Genomic DNA, 18,377 nt, shown 5'->3' on the forward strand with positions numbered 1-18,377 from the left:
CATACCTATGTGGGCTCACTCATCAATTTGTTCACTCATTGGACAGAATCGGTTGTATTACGTGCCAGGCTGGCTCGGCTATAGGCACCAGGACTAACATGGTGGGCAAGGCAGGGTTTCTATTCTTGTGGAGGTTATTTGGGGGGTGGGAGAGGGATGGGCCGTGATTAGATAAATAAGGACAGTGATTAAGATTGGTAAATGATTGGGGGGGGCATTCCTTTAGGTTGGTATTTCAACTGGGACCCAAATGATAGGAGGGACTATCTCGTAAAAAAAAAATCCAAGGAAATAGCCAGTGCAAAGTCCCTAAGGCAGGAAGAAGGAAGGTGTGATGGGAGGGGTGAAATGAGGTGGGATGGGGGATGTTGGCAGAGCAAGGTGAGTGAGGGATGGTTTTATTCCAGGAGCAACAGGGAGCAGCCACTGGAGGGTTCTAAGTAGGGGAGGGGCAAGATCCAGGATTTAAAAAAAAAATCACTCTGGATGCTCCGTGGAAAATATACCGGAAGCAGGGAGAACAGTTGGAAGCTACTAACTACAGTTGTACAAACCAGAGTGATGGGGACTGGAAATGGGCAGAAGCGGATGCTTCTGGAGTATGTTTTGGAGGTTGAGGCAACCACACTTGTGACTGATGCAGGCGTGAGGGTCCCACACACAGCACCGAGACCTCAGGAGAGGAGAGAGTGTGCGGGCTGAATGAGCCTGGAGTTCAGGGCTGGAGATGTAGTTTGGGGAGTCCTCAGCCTCTAGGTGGGAGCTGTGAAGCTAGAGGAAACTACCAAGAGGAGTTTGGGGCCAGAAGAAAAGGAACCCCAGGACTGAACGGGGGTGCTGCGACATTTAGGCCAGGGTCTCTCCGTCTCTGCGATACTAGTGTTTTGTGTCATAATTGTCGTGGGGGCCGTCCTGTACGTTGTAAGGTGTTTAGCAGGGCCCTTGGCCACTACCCACGAGATGCCAGTAGCACCCCCTTCCTCTTGTTGTGACAATCGAGAAATCTCTTCAAGTGCCAGATTGCCAAATGTCCCTGGAGGAGAAGGGGCAAAAACCACTCTCCGTGAGAATCGGTGATTGGGAGTTTTGGGGGAGAAGAGGGGGCTGAGAAGGAATGGGTGAGCGGTAAGGAGGCAGTCAGGCCTGCAGTGTCCCCAGGGGGGGCAAGAGTCTGTTGTCTAAAATGTTGCTGAGAAAATTAAGAGGACACACTCGGGCATGAGTCCCGAATGACCCACCAGCAGTAGATTCAGCTGAGGACAGGGTCAAGGAGAGAATGTGAGGGGTTAGAGACGGTGCAGCAAAGAGTTTGAGAAGCCAGCAGCTACAGAGGACATAGAGGGCTTTCCAGGGCAGGGCCTGGCCCTGTAGCAGGGGAGGAGTGACCGTGGAGGGTGATAATTGCAGGAGCAGAGTCCTGGGGGATAGGAGAGGGTTCGGGACACACACGCAGGACTTGCCCTCGGAGCAGAGATGGAGCTCGGATGCAGGCGCTTATGGGGGTGACTTCCTGCCTAATGGCTTTCATCTTCTAAGTCCGAGGCAAAGTCACAGCTTGGAGTGCGGGAGGGCGTGCGGGGCGAGGAGGAGGAGAGGGATGCGGATTCTGAAGAGTGGGAAAGGTGAGCACACTAGGGAAGTCTGGAGATCTGTGGTCCTGACTTTAAAGCGAGGCCAGTGGATGCAGTGAGTGTTTTGCACCGGAAAGAGCAGCTGCTCGGGTAAAAGCTGGGGGGGGGGGTGATTTAGGTCTGACCAGGGTTGGGGTTTTGTCGGGTGAGGTGTGATGGAGGAGAGGGTGGTGGCCTTACATTATAGAGGGCGTGGCTCAAGGGCCTAGGAAGGTCAAGGTCACACAGGGTGGGGGTTCGGGGGATTTGAAAGGCTGCGGCTACTGGGGAAAGCTGGGGTGCGAAGCCCAGTTGGGCATCGTCCCTGCGGAACCCTGGCACAGGAGAATCTGGGGCCGGTGTCCTCTCTCAGACCCGGAGAAGTGGCTCCAGCGCGATCAACTAAGGTGGCACGTCTCTTGCTGTGCTCTCACAGTTAGGGATGGGACAGCTGTCCCTCTTTGGAAAAGATGGTGCCAGGTCAACTTCCCCCCCACCCCCTGCCTCTCTTCCCAAGGGCACCCCTCGGGGACACCATCATTGGCCCTACCTTCAGAAAGGCTCCTGTGGAGGTCATCCGTGGACGCCAGGCTGCCACTCCCCCTCGTCATTCAGCAATCTTGGCCGGGTACTGGGGACAGAGAAGGGATGTGTGCTCCAGCGGACGGTGGGGGAGGGGTGCGTGATGCAGCAAACCCATCCACCCCCACCTCAGTACCTCTCTGAGCGTGAAAGCGGTACTGTGGACGTAGCATCAAAGAACTTGAAAAGCAGTGTCTCTTTCTCTCTGCGAGGGCAGTGGGTGAAAGGTGAGTGGACCTTGGAGAGTCGGAGGGGGGGTGGTGCCAGCCCCTGGGAAGGACTGGAGATGTGGGAGCTCAGGGCTTGCCCAGGGACCAACAGGTAGCCTGGTGGGGCCAGGAAGGCAGGCCAGTGCCCATCACGGCCTTCCTCTCCCACCACAGGTGGCTGGGTGCTCCTGGCTGGGTCCGGGATTGAGTCCTGCCAGCCCTGGTGGAAGTGGTCAGATCCAGTTGGGGAAGAGCTGAAGGAAAGCCCGGCTAAGGCCCCGAGGCTCTGATTCATGCGGGGCTGGGCGGGGCAGGCAGTACTGGAAGGTGCATGCGGGGGACGTGGAAGCTGCAGAGAAGAGGGGGGAATCAAGTCATGGGATAGGGTCTCCACTGCCCCAAGAGCCAGCTGCACATCTGGGAGGTGGCAGCAGGTGACACAGACCCTGGGGCTGGGTCTCACAGATGCCTGTAGACTCTCCCTGGCTCCCTCCCCCCTCCCCTGCTCCCTGCCCCAGGCTTGTGCCCATTAGGGCGTGACGCTTGGTAGATCCAGAGCTTGCCCCTTCAGTGAAGACCCAGTGGGGGAGGAAGGAGCAGGGGAGAGAGTCTGAGCAGCCCTGGCCTCAGCTCCTTCGGGGTCCTGGCAGCCTCACCTTTCAAGGAAAACTTGGGCCAGGAGACCAAAGGCTGATGCTGATTGCAGTGTTGGGAGATACCCAGTGCCTCCCCGCCCCCCCCCCCCAGTCTGAGTATGGTTGGAGAGAATGAAAAAGTGGTCCCTCTTAATGTCCCTATGGGCCACCAGAACACTCCGACTCCTCAGCCCCCTCCGCCCCTGGGACAGGGAGTCTCGGAGACAAGGCAGGAAACTAAGTGGCTGCTTTCCAAGTTCCGGTGGCCACCCCTCAGTCCTCCCTCAGGGAAGGGGCTACCGAGACTTCTCCATCCCTGGCAACCTCAGGGCCCAGGCCTATCAGCCCAGCCGGTGGGAGGGATGTGTCCATAAAAACCTGTCTCTGGAGGAGGTGAGACAAGCCGGCTGCCCTCTCCCACCATCAGGCTGTCGGGCGATCCCCCTAAGAAAACAGCTGAGTAGAATGGCAGGAGGCAGGGGCGGACTTGTACGGAGGAACCCCTCCACCCCCTGCCGTGTGAGCCTGGGTAGGGGTGAGATATTGTCTGAGGGCACTGAGCGGTCATTCCCTGGTCCCGTGAAGATGGAACAGTCAGGAAGGGAGGTGCAGTATCCATGCTGTCTCAAGGCCTGGTCCTCTGGAGGAGGCCTACTTTCAGCAGTGGCTCGATGCTTATTTATACAGAGGATGTCACGCAGAGCTGTGGGCTATAAATATGGGGCCTGGCTCTAGTCTGGGGTTATAGCGTCAGGGGCTCCAGAAGCGGTGAAAAAATGTGCCCTTGAGGCTGCCCAGCCTGACGCTGGTGGCAGCGGCCGCAGGGAGAGTGAGTAGGGTGAGGGTGCCAGCCGGGGCTCCTTCCACAGCCACTCCAAGAGGGTGTGCAGCAGATATGTGGGGGGTGCAGGAATGGAGGGGGGTGGTGTCAAAACACAAAGGGATGCTTCTCCCTTCATAGCCTCCCCTGACACCTACTTTTTCCTCTGAGCTGTGTTAAGAAGACCCCACCCTTGCCTGAGTCTCCATTGCTGCTGCTGAGAGTGGAGTCCAAGCCAGTTTTCCTCTTACCTCTTTGCCCTTAGTGGAGGAAACCAAGGCAGCTGCGGGGAAACAGAAACACTGAAGTCATAAATCTTGGAGCACTGGCTTACCCCACCGACCTTGGGAACCTTTTCCGTGCGCCCCCAGAACGCGGCGAGGACGCGGGTCTCCCGGCTGGCCGCGGACTATCGCCACACGCGGGCGGCGGCAGGGGGCGCTCGCAACCTGCCACGCGCGCCTCCCTGGGCTCCGCAAGCCCGACGGAATCCGCTCCGGGAGAGAGAGCATTTGGGGAAGGGGTTCCAGGGCAGTCTTCCCGCTCCCCCAACTCCTACTCGGCTTCCTTCGCGGGCACCGGGTAGAAGGGGCGGTTCACTATGCTCCGGTGGCCCCAATCCACCCACCCACCCACCCTCTCCTTGGGGCTCCTGGGCGGCGCGGGGAGAGATCAGCTGGCACCCACCGTCCCAGATCCTGGTGCTCGGACCCGGTCTGCAGCAAGAGAGGTCCCTCCCGGGTCCCAGCGCCCCGTGCGCACCCATCCTTCCACTTCTGCAAACGTCCTTCCCGGAGTCCCGAAGACCCCAGACGCGGATCTCTGGCCTTCCGTGGCGCGGAGGCCAGGAGGAAAAGGGGTAGGAGCGCCAGGGCGGAGGCCCTCGAGGAGGGCAGGCTGCTGCCGGCCGGTCCTCCCGCCAGGCGCACCTTCCACCCACCCGTGGTCCGCCGCCCGCCCCGCCTCCCTCCCCTCCTCCTACTCCCGCCTCCAGTCTCCTCCCTCCTCCGGCGCGCTCGCTCTCCTCCCATTCCCCTGCCGCGGCGGGCTGCTTGCAGGCGCGGCTCCCGGCCAGAGCCAGCGAGCGGAACGGGCGCCTCGGCTGCTGCGCCTCCTCCGAGAACCGGTGGCGCGCCCCCCGCCCCAACGCCGGGCCTGCCGGGTCCCGGGTCCCAGCGTGCGTCCAGCAGCTTCGTAGCGGGAGGGCGCAACTTTCCCCCGGTCCCGGGCGGGGCGGGGACGGCAGCGGGACAACTTGGAAAACTTCTCCGGAGAGGACGGCAGGGACGCCGGGTGTCGGTGGAAGAGGATGTAGGAGGGCGGTGGCTGGCCCCAGGCATCCCTCCGTCTCCTTGGCCCGGTTCGGCCTGGCCATGGGGCTCCAGCGCCTTGTGCGCCGCCAGGGGGTCGATCCCCCCTTCTAGCCTAGCTGCGCAGGACAGTACCGTCTCCGGCTGAGCACGCTCTGGGCGAGCAGCGACCCCTCTGGCCGCGTCCCGCCCCGTCATGGACCACCAGGAGCCCTACTCGGTGCAGGCCACCGCGGCCATCGCGGCGGTCATCACGTTCCTCATCCTTTTCACCATCTTTGGCAACGCGCTGGTCATCTTGGCTGTGTTGACGAGTCGCTCGCTGCGCGCCCCGCAGAACCTGTTCCTAGTGTCGCTGGCCGCCGCCGACATCCTGGTGGCCACGCTCATCATCCCTTTCTCGCTGGCCAACGAGCTGCTGGGCTACTGGTACTTCCGGCGCACGTGGTGTGAGGTGTACTTGGCGCTCGACGTGCTCTTCTGTACCTCGTCCATCGTGCACCTGTGCGCCATCAGCCTGGACAGGTACTGGGCCGTGAGTCGGGCGCTGGAGTACAACTCCAAGCGCACCCCACGCCGCATCAAGTGCATCATCCTCACCGTGTGGCTCATCGCAGCTGTCATCTCCCTGCCGCCGCTTATCTACAAGGGCGACCAGGGGCCCCAGCCTCGTGGGCGCCCGCAGTGCAAACTTAACCAAGAGGCCTGGTACATCCTGGCCTCTAGCATCGGATCTTTCTTCGCACCCTGCCTCATCATGATCCTGGTCTACCTGCGCATCTACCTGATCGCCAAGCGCAGCCACCGCAGAGGTCCCAGGGCCAAGGGCCGCCCTAGGGAGGGTGAGTCTAAGCAGCCCCGCCCCGTCCCTACTGGAACTTCAACCAAAATGCCAACCCTGGCCTCTCTGGCTGCTTCTGGAGAGGCCAATGGTCACTCCAAGCCCACTGGGGAGAAGGAGAAGGAGGAGGGGGAGACCCCTGAAGATCCTGCGACCCCTGCCCTGCCACCCAGCTGGTCGGCCCTTCCCAACTCAGGCCAGGGTCGGAAGGAAGGCGTTTGTGGGGCATCTCCAGAGGAAGAAGCTGAGGAGGAGGAGGAAGAGTGTGAGCCTCAGGCCTTGCCAGCATCTCCTGCCTCCGCCTGTAGCCCACCCCTGCAGCAGCCACAGGGGTCCCGGGTGCTGGCAACTCTACGTGGCCAGGTGCTCCTGGGCAGGGGCGTGGGCACCTCGAGCGGGCAGTGGTGGCGGCGGCGGGCGCAGCTGACTCGGGAGAAGCGGTTCACCTTTGTGCTGGCCGTGGTCATCGGCGTTTTTGTGCTCTGCTGGTTCCCCTTCTTCTTCAGCTACAGCCTGGGTGCCATCTGCCCACAGCACTGCAAGGTGCCCCATGGCCTCTTCCAGTTCTTCTTCTGGATCGGCTACTGCAACAGCTCGCTGAACCCCGTTATCTATACTATCTTTAACCAGGACTTTCGCCGTGCCTTCCGGAGGATCCTCTGTCGCCAGTGGACCCAGACGGCATGGTGAGCCACCTGCCCGCCACCCGTGTGGGGTTGGTGCCAGGCGGCACCAGGGCCACCCTGATTCTTGCCCTATTTTATGTGGCCACCTCCCTGGGGCTTCCTGGTCCCTGCCTGGGTCCTGCAGGCTTCATCCTGGGAGCCCCCCTGGGAGGGGCAGGGGTGCTGTTCACAGGGGTCCAGCTGAGGCCTCCGATTGCTGGCTTGGCTGTGGGGGGACGTCTTCTCTACCCCCGTGAACACAGGCCCACGGATGAGGCTTGGACCTTCCTGAACATAGCCAAGGCTGGGCCAGATAGAGCACTTCTCTCCCAATACCCCGGACCCCTGCAAGCCCATGGGTGGGCTTTCCTTCCTTAAGGACCCTTTGTTCCCGGGCTGGTCACTTGCTTGTGGCGTTTTTGTTTCTCATCTTCCCCGGGTAAAGAGCAGGAAGCCAGCCTTCCACTTTTCCCAGGAGGACCCGCTGCTGAGGAGGAAGAGGCAGAAACGAGGGATCCACGTTGGGCGCCCATGGTCCCCATCAGGCACTGGGTGGGGAGTTAACGGCCTGGCACTGTTTCTGGTCCTTCTTCCCTTTCCCCCTACCTTTAGATTTGTAGCTCCTTTAAAGGCCAGAACCTTCTCTGGAATCGTTTTCCTTACCTGGCACCCCTCTGGCAGGCGGGTGTGTGTGCCAGCAGAGGCCTCGCCTTGGTGGGGTGGTCTGGAGGTCTGGCCTCTGCCTCGATGGGAGATCCCTGATCACTAGCATTCACCCCCTGCAAAAACCTGGCAACAATGGCTTGCCGCCTACTTGCTGCAGGGAGATGAAAGGCTTTGCGGAAAGCTTTGAGCTCCGTGGGGGAACGCACTAGAGAACCAGAAAATATGATTATTTGGAGATATAAAAATCCCCTTTCTCTGTGTTTACCACCACCTGTCTTCCTGTAGACTTTTGTTCTGCGCCTGGGGTGCGGGAATTCTTACCCCAAACTGGAAGTGGGGAATGGTAGAGAGAACCAACTATTTCAGTTAAAGGATTTCTTCGAGATCACGTTTTTGTGCCTGCAAGGGTTTAGTTGTTATGCTGCATGACAGCTCCTCGACATTTCACCCGCGACACCGAGAGGGTTTTCAGTGGCTTGGCCCCCCCCCCCCAACGGGGGACAAGTCTTTTGTCATCAAGCAGGCAAATTGTTTCCCCAAGATGGCTAAAAATACCCACCCCATCAGAACAATCTGAGATGAGAGTCTGTGGTGGGTGACAGGGCCCCCAGGCAGGCGCTGGGGCTGGAACGGGTGAGTGAGGGCCCTGTGGACTCCTTCAGGAGCCTTCCACCAGAGCGCCCAGGTGGTTCTCCAAGCCCCACGTGGGTCCCTGTGATGTGTAACTGATCCTACCTTGGGTGGGGGCCGGCTGGCCATCTCTGACCCAGCCATGTTGCTTCACCCCACTGATGAGGCTCCAGGGACCTCTCCTCTCCTGGTTCTCTCCCCAACCCCAGGACCTAGCACCCAGAAGACTTGGGAGCATTGGAAGGATGTTTTCCAGTCTTCTCCAAGGAGCTCCTGGCTTCAACATTAAGCCAGCAGGCATCTAACATGGAGGGTAGGGCTGAGCAGCCAAGGCACTGTTGGCACTCTGAGGGGCCCGGCCGGATTTGGAGAACTTTCTGGGGTGGAGAGAATGGAGGAGACCAAAGAGAGTCCTTTCTGGGGAGAGGGGCTGTCTAGCTCCTTCTTACAGTCTCATTGTGAGGCCAGGGCATTGCCTTGGGGTGAGGCTGGGGAGGCTGGGCCCAGGGGAGTGGCTGACTTGTGATATCTGCTGACTGGTCTTGCGTGTGTCCCGGGAGACTCCTGCAATTATTGCCTGTGGCCACCTTGTTGTGATATGCAGGTATTTTTTTTTTTTTTAAGTCTGAGCTATTTTATCAATAAAGGATATTTTGTAATAAGCAAGCTGTGTCCTTGTTGCCCAAGGGCTGCCAGGAGTAATTATTTCTCAGCTACTTGAGTAGCATCTGTAAGCATGGGCTCCCTCCCAGGGCCAGTTGCCCTTTCCTCCCCTAGGTACCTGGTACCTATCCACCTGCCTGTCTGCTTTGTCCATTCCGCGTCCCTTATCATTGCCAGTCAGTGGGACGAGAGTGGCTAGAGAAGCCTGAGACTGGCTGCCTGGCAAGGGAAGAAAAGGAGGGCTTCCCGGAGGAGGGGGCCTTGGGGCTGGGTCTTGGGGGAAGAGCAAGGGTACACCAAGAAACAAGATAGGAAAGGTATTTCAGGCAGAGGACAGCACGCGCCAAGGGTGCGTTTGGGGGATTTGTGACAGTTTGAGAGTCAATCTAAAGCCAGCCCCGCCTTGCGGTCAGGTGCAGCAGCTGGGGGCCAGAGGAGGTAGTTGGACAGCACCCACGGGGGGTGGGAGGAACACGGGGAGGAAGGCAGGATGGTCACTCTGCAGAATGTTTTCAGCTGCTGTCTTTGGCGAGGGCAAGAGTGGAATAGAACTGCTCTGCTCCAGGCTCTTTGACGCTAAGATTCAGTTACGAATATCAGAGCTGGAGGACCTGTGGACGTCACTCCTATCAATCTCATTTCCCAGAGGAGGCCTCTGAGGCCCCAGAGCCACCATATGAGTTGGGTAAGGAGTTGAGTCGGGGATCCCATCCCACCTCCGTGAGGGCAGCCTCTGGGGCCCGTATCAGGTTGGCCCGGTTCTGAGGGCCAGGGAGGCCAGCAGGCTGGGGGCAGGGGCAGGACCCAGGGAGGCTCGAGGGCTGGGAGGGAAGGGCAGAGGGAGGAGCAGTGAGGCCCCAGGGTCTGGTGGTGGGTGGCCATCTCCCATAAACAGGATTCACACTTTCCTGGGGCCATGGCTTCCTCCATGAGCAACCGATGGAGACTTCTACGTATCTACCATCACTGGTGAATGTGGGGGAGGGACAGTGGGCTTCATCGAGGACTTGGTAAGAAAGCCACACTCGGTGGGGCGCCTGGGTGGCTCAGTCGGTTAAGCGTCGACTTCGGCTCAGGTCATGATCTCGCGGTTTGTGGGTTCGAGTCCCGCGTCGGGCTCTGTGCGGACAACTCGGAGCCTGGAGCCTGCTTCAGATTCTGTGTCTCCCCTCTCTCTGCCCCTCCCCTGCTCATGCTCTGTCTCTCTCTGTCTCTCAATAATAAATAAACATTAAAAATAAACAAACAAACAAACAAACAAGCCACACTCGCCCGGGAGGAGCTCCCAGCAATTCCTACCCATCTGTGTTTCCAGCGCCAAAGCCGGGAGGCTTGATGGGATTAGATTAAAGAAGTTCATTTGTTTCCATTGACCGAGCCAATCAGTTTTCTGGCACCTCGTCCAATTACCTTGTTTAATCCTTATGCCCACTGTGTAAAAGAAGGATCTGCCCATTTTACTCAGGGGAAACAGAGGCTCAGAAAGCTGTGACGGCTTGACAGAGGTCACCAGTTGCAAGCTCTTTCCACTGGGCCACGCTGTTTTACCTGAGGGTCTGTGGGAGGCAGGCCCCTGTGGCTGGGGGAAGAGCTCCCTGCCCAGTCTCTGGCGCTGGTGGCAGAAAATGAGCCCTTCTGGAGCTGGACTTTTGGCAGTCCAGTCTGAACACGTTATCTTCATTCTCCCAACCTTGCTGGGTGTGGCCGTTTTTACCAAGGAGGAAACTGAGGCCCCAGGTCACCCGGCTGGGCCCCCCGAACCACAAAGCGTTAAAATGCAGGTGCGGAAGAGTTGTGGTTCCAGCTCTCTCTCGGTGGTGGCGCTGGCCGTTCGGGGATTCTGCAACTGCACCTGGCTGGAATCGGCAGGCGGCAGTGGTGCGATGGGCCGCTCACGCCTGTCACTGCTGCGGACTATGTGAGTGATGGTATGTGTTTCACAGGTTTTCCATTCCTGACAGCTCAGTCTAAACCCCGAATTTTAGTAAAGAAATGACTGAGGCCCAGGGAGCCATGGCTTGCCTTGGACCCCCACCCCCACACCCCCACAGCCACATGGTGGCAGACGTGGCTGCCCTGTCACCGTGCCTGCCGTTCCAAGCCTTCATACTGAAGGGATAGCATCTAGACTCAAGGAATGACAGCACGGGTTCAGGAAACGTCCCCTGACAGCCGGCTGCGTGCCAGGGCCAGGGCTAGGCTCATCCCCGTTGTGCTACTTTATGCAGTTCTCAGATCCTCAGAGTCTGAGGATCAGAGTCCTGGGTCGCACAGTTAACAGGTGGTGTAGCTGGAGCTCGATCCCAGGACCCCCGGCTCCCAGGCTGCCTTCTCCTCCTCTCACCGCCGCCCCCCGCCCCCCCCCCCCCCATTCCTGCTGTTCTGTGTGAACAGCACCTACGTTTGATTTCACCCTGAGCCCATCTGAGGGTTAGTTTGTTGAGGAGGTGGGCTCAGAGCAGCAGAGATGGGGGGGGGGGGCAGTATAGCACGCCTCCGCCCAGGAATAATCCCCCAAACACCTTGGAGGTGAGGGTGGGGGACAGAAGGCAGCAGGGAGGCTTGGCAGTTCACCAGGTGGATGTGAGCTGTCTCGCCAGGGCGCGTCTACCTTCTGCGGACCTTTCTAGCTTCTGTCTTAGGACGACCTTGACAAAGGGAGGGACCAACCGAGAAGGCCGTTAAAGAAGCGGCAGAAGACATCTCCCCTCCAGTTTCACTCAGCATGTAAGAATCTGGGTCCCTGGATCGCAGGGACACCCTTGAAAGGGAGTTCAATCTCAGCCTCTGCCTCGGGCCAGCTGCTGAGAAATTCAGGGCCGCTGGAAATTCCTCTTTGGAACAGTGCTGCAGGAGGGACACCCCCAATCCGCCTGCTCAAAAGGCACCTGTGCCCCTAGGGCCGACTGACCTGCCTCCAAGACTCAAGGTGGAGCTCAAGGGGGAGGGAGTTTGTGAGGTCATTAGGCCCCTGCAACTCCCATCCTCCGCGTGACCTCCCTTTTCTGTGTTTGGGGCGGCGGGGGGGGGGGGGAGGGGGGTGCCGAGAACGGGATGTGAGACCTCGCTCAGCTACCGCCTGCAGATGGGGTTGCTGCTGGCTGGGCCCGAAGAGCCCTCTGTCCAGGTGAAGCTGGTATTGGGCGATCTTCTGCTTCCCCGCTGCTGGCCAGGCGTTCTGCCTGGAGGGCCTGGTCGCTGTGCGCGGCAGGGCTGGTGTGGGACTTCGTGCCCGTGAAAATCGCACTGGGTGGGGGGGTGCTGGGGAGGCCGGGGTCATTTGCAAAAATGCCTTTGTCTGCATTTGTCGGGCTGCCCAAGCAGGGCTTGGTTCTTCTTGGGGCTTCAGTGTTCCTGCCTGCCCACGAGGGGTTGACTCCATGGTCAACCATGGGTTGACCTAGCTTGAGGCTCCATCTGTGCCCTGCCCCCAGCTTTCTGGAAAACCCACATTCCGAGGGTGGGGAAACAGGCCTCGGGCCTTCCCAGCCCGGCAGAGCCCCTGCCCTGTGCTGGCTGGAGGATCTCCCCCCCCCCCCCCCCCCGCAGAGACCTCACGGCTTTGTGGGGGGTGATCTCCCTGCCTGCGGGTACCTCCGTGAGAGCGGGAGCTGGGCAGGGGTGGGAAGCTCTGCTCACGGTTAGCAGGAGAGGCGGGAGCACTCAGCTAAAATTAGATTCTGGGATTCTTCGTGCTCCTGCATCCGTCCGTCCTTCCGTCCGGCGTGGGGACGGCTGTTGTCAGCACGCCAGGGCTGGAAGGAGCCTGGATGTCAGCTTGCACCCTCCCCAGGGCTTGCCGGCTCTGATCTTCTCACACCCTCGCCTGGCCTTTGGCCAAAGGCTCCTGCCCTTGGCGTGGCCTTGTGGCCATCTATCGATTAGCAGTGATTTAAAAGGAAGAGTGCCCTCCCCCCTTAATACCCACCCCCTCCCCCTGGGATTTTACCCCCCCCCCCTTCCTTCCTCTCTCCCCTCCTCTCCTGGCCCTTCCCACTTCCGGGTCCTCAGAGGCTTCTCCCCCTTCCCTGAGTGTCCCCTCTGCCTCCTGCTGAACTTCTGACTTCTGCCTCCCCCTTGGGGATGGTCCTGGCTCTTCATGGGACCTGCAGGCTCCATGGACCATTGTGGTTGCAAGGGGACCAGAACATACTAGAGACTAAAAAAGAGCCTCCCTCCCTGGCAGTTTGGGGCTATTTCTGGCCCCGCTGTAGCCCTCTGGGGTCCCTGGCACTCTGGTGGCTGGGGGGGAGGTGCTGGGCCCCAGCCCCAGGATGCAATGGTCTTAATCTTTGATATCCCTGGGGAGGGGGCAGGCCCCTTCTGGAGCTGGGGGTGGGCCCTCCAACCTGAGGGCAGCCAAGGCTCAGATGGAATGCCACTACCTCTGCTCCCGTGGGGGACTGGGCTGCTTTAGGAGGGAAGAGGGCCGGACCATGGTAGTGTGGTTGGCAGTGTGGAGTCCCGGTGTCCCTGTCATCCCTGTTCCCATCCCAGGCTGGCTGCAGCTGGGAGACAGGGAGCGTGGGAGGCTGTCTGAGCCTGCTGCTGGGGTCCCTGGACACTGAAGTGGGGGGGGGGGGGGACAAGGGTTAAATCCAGCCCTCCCTCCAGGCTCTACTAGGTCCCCGGTGCTCTTGGTCAGGTGCTGCTGTGACACTGCTGTCCTGGCTACAAATTTGGACAGGCTATGGCCTCTCCATCCCATGCTGGCCTGGCAGCTGGAGTTATGGTGGGTGCAAGACTGGTGACTGCCGGAAGGATTCCCTCAGCTGTTTCCGAAGCATTGGCCAGGGTCCAGAGGCTTGGGTCATGGTCCCAGTAGGGCCATCAAATTGCTCGGTGACCTTGGGCAAATCCCTTCCCTTCTCTGGGCTTCAAATTCCTCGTTGTCAGATAAAGGAGTCGGATTGGAGCATGTTCAAGTCATGTCCTGGGTTCTGCCCTAAGAACCGCGGAGCAGGGGCAGGGAGAGAAAGGGGCCCGGTCAGTGGCTTCCTGCCCCCACTCCACCCCTGCTTTTTTCTACCTATCCATTTTTAGGAAGCAACTCCCCCTTCCCGCCCACCAGGCTTCCTCCTCTGGGGGCGCCTATGACCTCCATCCCCTTCCTACCCCAGGCTCATGTAACACACATCAGCCACCTCCCTGTCCTGCCCTTGACACCTATGTCCCAGCAAAATCTCACTGGCGTGAACTTCAGAAGGGCCGCCTCGGAAGACATTCATTCCTCCATGGCAGGCTGGGAGCTGGTGGCATGGGGGTGGACACGTGCCTGTGGCGTGGCAGAGGCCAGCCCTTGTTTTATGTTGGGTCTAAAGAAAGGCAGGGAGGGGCACCTGGGTGGCTCAGTCGGTTGAGTGTCTGACTTCGGCTCAGGTCATGGTCTCACCATTCAGTTCATGGGACTGAGCCCCGGGTTGGGCTCTGTGCTGACAGCGCGGAGGCTGCTTGGGATTCTCTCTCTCTTCCTCTCTCTCTCTCTCTCTCTCTCTCTCTGGGTCTCTGTCTCTGCCCCTCCCCCAGTTCTCCCTTTCTCTCCAAAATAAATAAACATTTAAAAAAAGGTGGGGAAGGGGAAGGGACGTGGGTGAGGTCCCCCGGGAGAAGGGCTCCTGGAGAAACCATGCTGCCATAGGGTCAGGACCAGAATGACACAGAGAGAGGAAGCCCACATTAACCCCAGCTGCGGTGCGTGTGCCTTCTGCCTTCGGATGACGGAAGCTGAGGGCAGAGGGGGTGCCTGTGCTCCCCTCACAGCCTGGCACAGAGCACGCCAGGCAACATTGCTGATTGCGGGCGTTTTCCCAGGAAACTGGGGCAGCGTTGGCCTTAGTCACCTAAGGCTGGGGCCCCTGTGCTCTGGGAATGAATCTCTGATGTGGGGGCTTAATCGTTCTGTTTTGTTTTCCAGAGTTTCCTAGAGAAATTCTGTTGGAAGGTTCCATGCTGGTCTTGGCTGAGCTAGGCGGGGGGGGGGGGGGGGACTGTCCTGCAGTGCGGGCGAAGCACCAGGACATCCCAGGAGGTGGTGGCAGGGACCTGTCCAGGAGTGTGGGAGCCTAGACGCGGCCGGTCAGAGACAGGACAGGTAGAGAGAGCACACCAGTTGGATCATCCCACTGGCAGCGTGAAAAGGGTACTGACTTTGTCGTCAAACCTGGCTTTGTTGCCTGTGGGCCACGTGGCCTCAGGCAAACCGCCAAACCTCTCTGAGCCTCAGTTTCCCCCCATTTCAAATGGTAGGTTAACTACATTAGGATGGGAGAGGTGTGCTGAGAGGTAGACGTGTGTAGAAAAGGTCCTGAAAGAGTGCCCGGGAGTGGCAGGGCCAGTCTGATTATTCCTCTCAAAGTCCAGGTCCTTTTCAAGGTAAGCTAGTAGAACCCCTGGTCCCCGGTGCCCCCTGAGTCACCGCTCAGCAGCCCGATGGAAGGAGGGTGGGCTCTGTGCCCTGGAAGATGGCCCCCTCTGGCATAGGGAGTCTGCTCTTTCCACTTTCCCTCACCCCTTCCTTCCCTGGGCTCCAAAAGCCTCTCCCACCAAGAGCTTCTGCCAAGCTCTTTCCAGGGTATAGCTGGGAAGGGAAGGTTCTCAGGTGAATGTGTTAAATGTAGCATGTGTATACTTACCCCTCTACTGCTGTGTGCATGACAGACGTCAGCTTTGGAACCCAGAACTCCCTATGCACTGAGACAAGCCCACAGGCAGTACCAGCCAGCCATCCTCCAACAGCAGCAGCTGCTGTGCAAGATGAAACCCGTTTGCCCCTCAGGGTTGGGAGAACCCTTGTTCTGGGCAGGCGTGGGGGAAAGGGCTGCCCGGCCTGATGGCAGGGGAACCATTGAGGGCGGGAAGGAGGGCTGTTTCTGGAGACCTCTAGGATTTCTGCAGCCGCCGCCGCAGCAGGACCCAGGGATTGAACATCCGGGCCCGGAAGAACCCCAGAGACTGAGAAGATCGCACGTGGAAACACAGTTGCCAGCAGAGGGAATGGGGCCAGGCAACATGGCAGAAGTTGGGTGAGAGTGGGGGCTTCTTGGGCCAGCACACCTTGGCCTGGGCCAGAGATGGGCAGGAAGAGTGGGAAAGGGGCACAGGGGCACTAGGAGGTCTTATTCTCTCGAGAGTGTGTAAAGGAAGGCAAGGATGGTTCAAGAGTCACCCGGCCCATGCAGTTGAATGGCCTATTCTGCTGCTTGTGAGTCCAATCACCTGGTTGGAGCGGATGGTGTTGCTCCCTGTGTTCCAGACTTTGGGCCCGATTTCCTCCACCTGCAGAGCACGAGGCCACCCTGCAGCCCCCATCCCTCAGTGTGCATCTGTGTGGCCGTGTGCTGAGCCTTCCCCGGCCCCTCCTAACATGTATCCCCCCTTCCTGCTGGAAGTTTCCTCAGCACTTATGACCAGCGAGCATCCTGGATATTTCACTTACCTGTCTGCTCCTTGTCATTGTCCCCTACTGGAATGTAAGCTCCCTGTGGGCTGCGATGTTTAACTCTCCCGTCTGCCGTGTATCCTAGGCCTGACTGTGCCCGACAAACGGTGAAAATCTAAGGACTGGCCTGGTTGGCCAGTTGCCCTTAACGCAGTCTCCAGGGTTATTAAAATATCCTTGGAAATGTGGTGAGGGGAAGAAAACCATATTTATGAGAATTCCTTCCAGGGAGGGAGGAAGAGTGGGCAGGAGGGTGGGAGGTGAGAGCCTCAAGGGATGGTCTCGAACAGTAACGGGTGTTGGTTGTTGGCTGAGCCACTTTTGGGGGCCGGGGGGGCCGTGAGTCCCCCCACAGCATAGCTTTGGTTTGGCTGGGTGGACTGAACAAGTCTGGGGCTCGGGGGGAACTTCTGGGGCCTGTGGAGGTAGGTAGAGGCTGCCCCCAGTGATGCCCTCCACCCCCCCACCCTCTGCCCTATGCCCATCTTGGCTGTAGTCACAGGATGGACAGCTGGTCCAGGATGAGTAATTTCGAGGACCTGTGTCTAAGAGAGAGACAACACCATACTGCACCCTAGGGGTGAGGTGGGGGGCTTCTGGGGGGACCCAGTGGGCAAGGAAGAGACCCCCGGCACCAAGGTTACAGAGCACAGAGGGATGAAGTACAGAACAGGACACTCAGTATTCTAAGAGGGAAGGCGGGGCGGGGGACCTTGGTGAGGGCAGGAAGCCAGGAAGGAGGCCTGCGGGAGGGCTGCCCTCTGCTGAGGACTGATGGCTGGCGTCTCAGGCAGGAGGGGGACGGAAGAGGGAGCAGGGGGGCAGAATACTGTCCCCGCTATGGCTTGGGTGTGGGTTTGCTCACGATCTGAGGTGCCTTCTGGCCCTAGGATGCACCCCAGGGGCAGGGGACAGGGCGGGGTGAGGCGCAGGGCCAGCAGCCCTGCTCCAGAGGCAGCTGACTAAAAATAAGTCGGGATGTCAGGGTCTCCTGGCTCCAGGAAGTGGGGAAGAATGATGAGTGTCAGGAGGAGGAGGAGGCAAAGGGGAGGAGACAGTCACAGCTGAAGGCGGCCAACAAACTTGTTTGTTTATTTTCTTCTCTCTGGCCTGAAGTCTCTCAGCTGGCTGCTCCCTGGGTTTGGGTGAGGGGCACTGGCCTCCATGGACCTGCGGGCCTCCCCAGACTTCTGGCTACATGCAGAGGACCCCGTTTCCCATGCATTCCTTTGAGTGCATCAAACCCTGTGCATCCAATTTCATTTCTACCCTTTCATTCTGCAGATGCAGAAACCAGGCCCAGGTAGCTTAGGCTCTTGTCTCAGTCACTTGGGTGGCTTTGCCTGGAGCCACAGCCGAGCCCAGGTTTCCTTGCGGTGGGGTGGGGTGGGGGGAGGGCTTCTGCAGGGGGCTTCAGCCCAGATAGGGCACCAACACCCACACGGCTCTTAGAATGAGGGGCGATGTGAGGGTCTGCGATGAAAAAAGCCGCTCTGCAGGTGTGGTAACAGGCCTGTGGGTATGACACCGGCCGCCCCATAATTCTTCAGGGTTTACACGGCCCCCACCTTAGCCCCCCTGCCAGGCTTGCTGACACCTTGGGGGCATGGCGTGTCTTCCCCTCCACCCTGCGCTCCGGGGGCTGGGAGGGATTTTCAGATGCCAGGGTAAATGTGGAGGGCCCTCTCCCCTCCTTCCTCTCCTCACGCCAAAGAGCCCCTGTTGTGGCGAACCCTGACCACCCGGAGGTCATGGTCCCCTTGGCTGTCCTTGAGCCTCCGTGCAGGGCCACTCTTGCTCTGCCGAATGCCTGTTGCTTCACCTGTGCCCCTGTGGTCACGGTCGGGCCGGGCAGCGTGAGAGGGCAGCGAGGTCCTCAGGAGGGGGCTGGGCTCAGGTCCTGGGCCACCTGCAGCTGCGGGGACAGGCCTGCATCCAGGGGCTGTTGGAAAGGGTCCAGGGTTGCCAAGCAGCTTGCAGGAGGGACCCCTGTGCAAGGCTGTCAGCCCCCTTTATTCCCTCGCCTTCATTTCTCCTCCTCCTCTTCTTCCTTTGTTTCTTCAGGTCTGTTCATACATTCTCTAGAAGGGCTCAGAATCCTCAGTCTTGCCTCACCGACCGCAGCTCCATCCCATGAGCGCCCCCCTTCCCCTCTCTCACTCACGTGCACGTGCAAGCACACCCTCCTTCCCCCTCAACAGCCCCACTCCCTTGTGGCAGGCAGCCCAGAGCCTCTGGAAGCCTGGAGCCCCTTGGCCCTCTCCTCTCCCAGCTGGGTCATGCTCCAGTCCTGGCGAGCCTTTCTAGA

At 59.5% G+C, this 18,377-nt stretch overlaps 2 protein-coding genes across 2 annotated transcripts; one reads left to right on the plus strand and one right to left on the minus strand.

Moving 5' to 3' along the window:
• Positions 1-2,150: 2,150 nt before the first annotated feature.
• On the minus strand, positions 2,151-5,231 carry LOC131486298 (uncharacterized). Its single transcript, XM_058686384.1, has 3 exons — positions 4,619-5,231; positions 4,108-4,139; positions 2,151-2,241 (listed from the first exon to the last, which is right to left on the minus strand). Exons 1-3 carry the CDS (start codon positions 5,229-5,231, stop codon positions 2,218-2,220), a joined length of 669 nt encoding a protein of 222 aa, XP_058542367.1. The 3' UTR covers positions 2,151-2,217.
• Positions 4,899-16,275, plus strand: ADRA2B (adrenoceptor alpha 2B). Its single transcript, XM_058683214.1, has 2 exons — positions 4,899-6,693; positions 14,546-16,275. Coding segments are annotated over exons 1-2 (1,332 nt in total). The 5' UTR covers positions 4,899-5,362; the 3' UTR covers positions 14,547-16,275.
• Positions 16,276-18,377: the final 2,102 nt, after the last annotated feature.

The sequence above is a fragment of the Neofelis nebulosa genome, chromosome 9 (assembly GCF_028018385.1).
Source record: "Neofelis nebulosa isolate mNeoNeb1 chromosome 9, mNeoNeb1.pri, whole genome shotgun sequence".
In the NCBI taxonomy this organism is placed as follows: domain Eukaryota; kingdom Metazoa; phylum Chordata; class Mammalia; order Carnivora; family Felidae; genus Neofelis; species Neofelis nebulosa.

What these genes read in the sequence shown, in the direction of transcription:
- LOC131486298 (XM_058686384.1), bottom strand. Translation starts at nt 5,231, where the DNA reads ATGGCCAGGCCGAACCGGGCCAAGGAGACGGAGGGATGCCTGGGGCCA. An exon ending in TTGCAGAAGTGGAAGGATGG is followed by an intron (nt 4,140 to 4,618) that starts GTGCGCACGGGG and finishes GTTTCCCCGCAG; the next exon opens with CTGCCTTGGTTTCCTCCACT. An exon ending in CCTCCACTAAGGGCAAAGAG is followed by an intron (nt 2,242 to 4,107) that starts GTAAGAGGAAAA and finishes CTCTGTCCCCAG; the next exon opens with TACCCGGCCAAGATTGCTGA.
- ADRA2B (XM_058683214.1), top strand. Translation starts at nt 5,363, where the DNA reads ATGGACCACCAGGAGCCCTACTCGGTGCAGGCCACCGCGGCCATCGCG.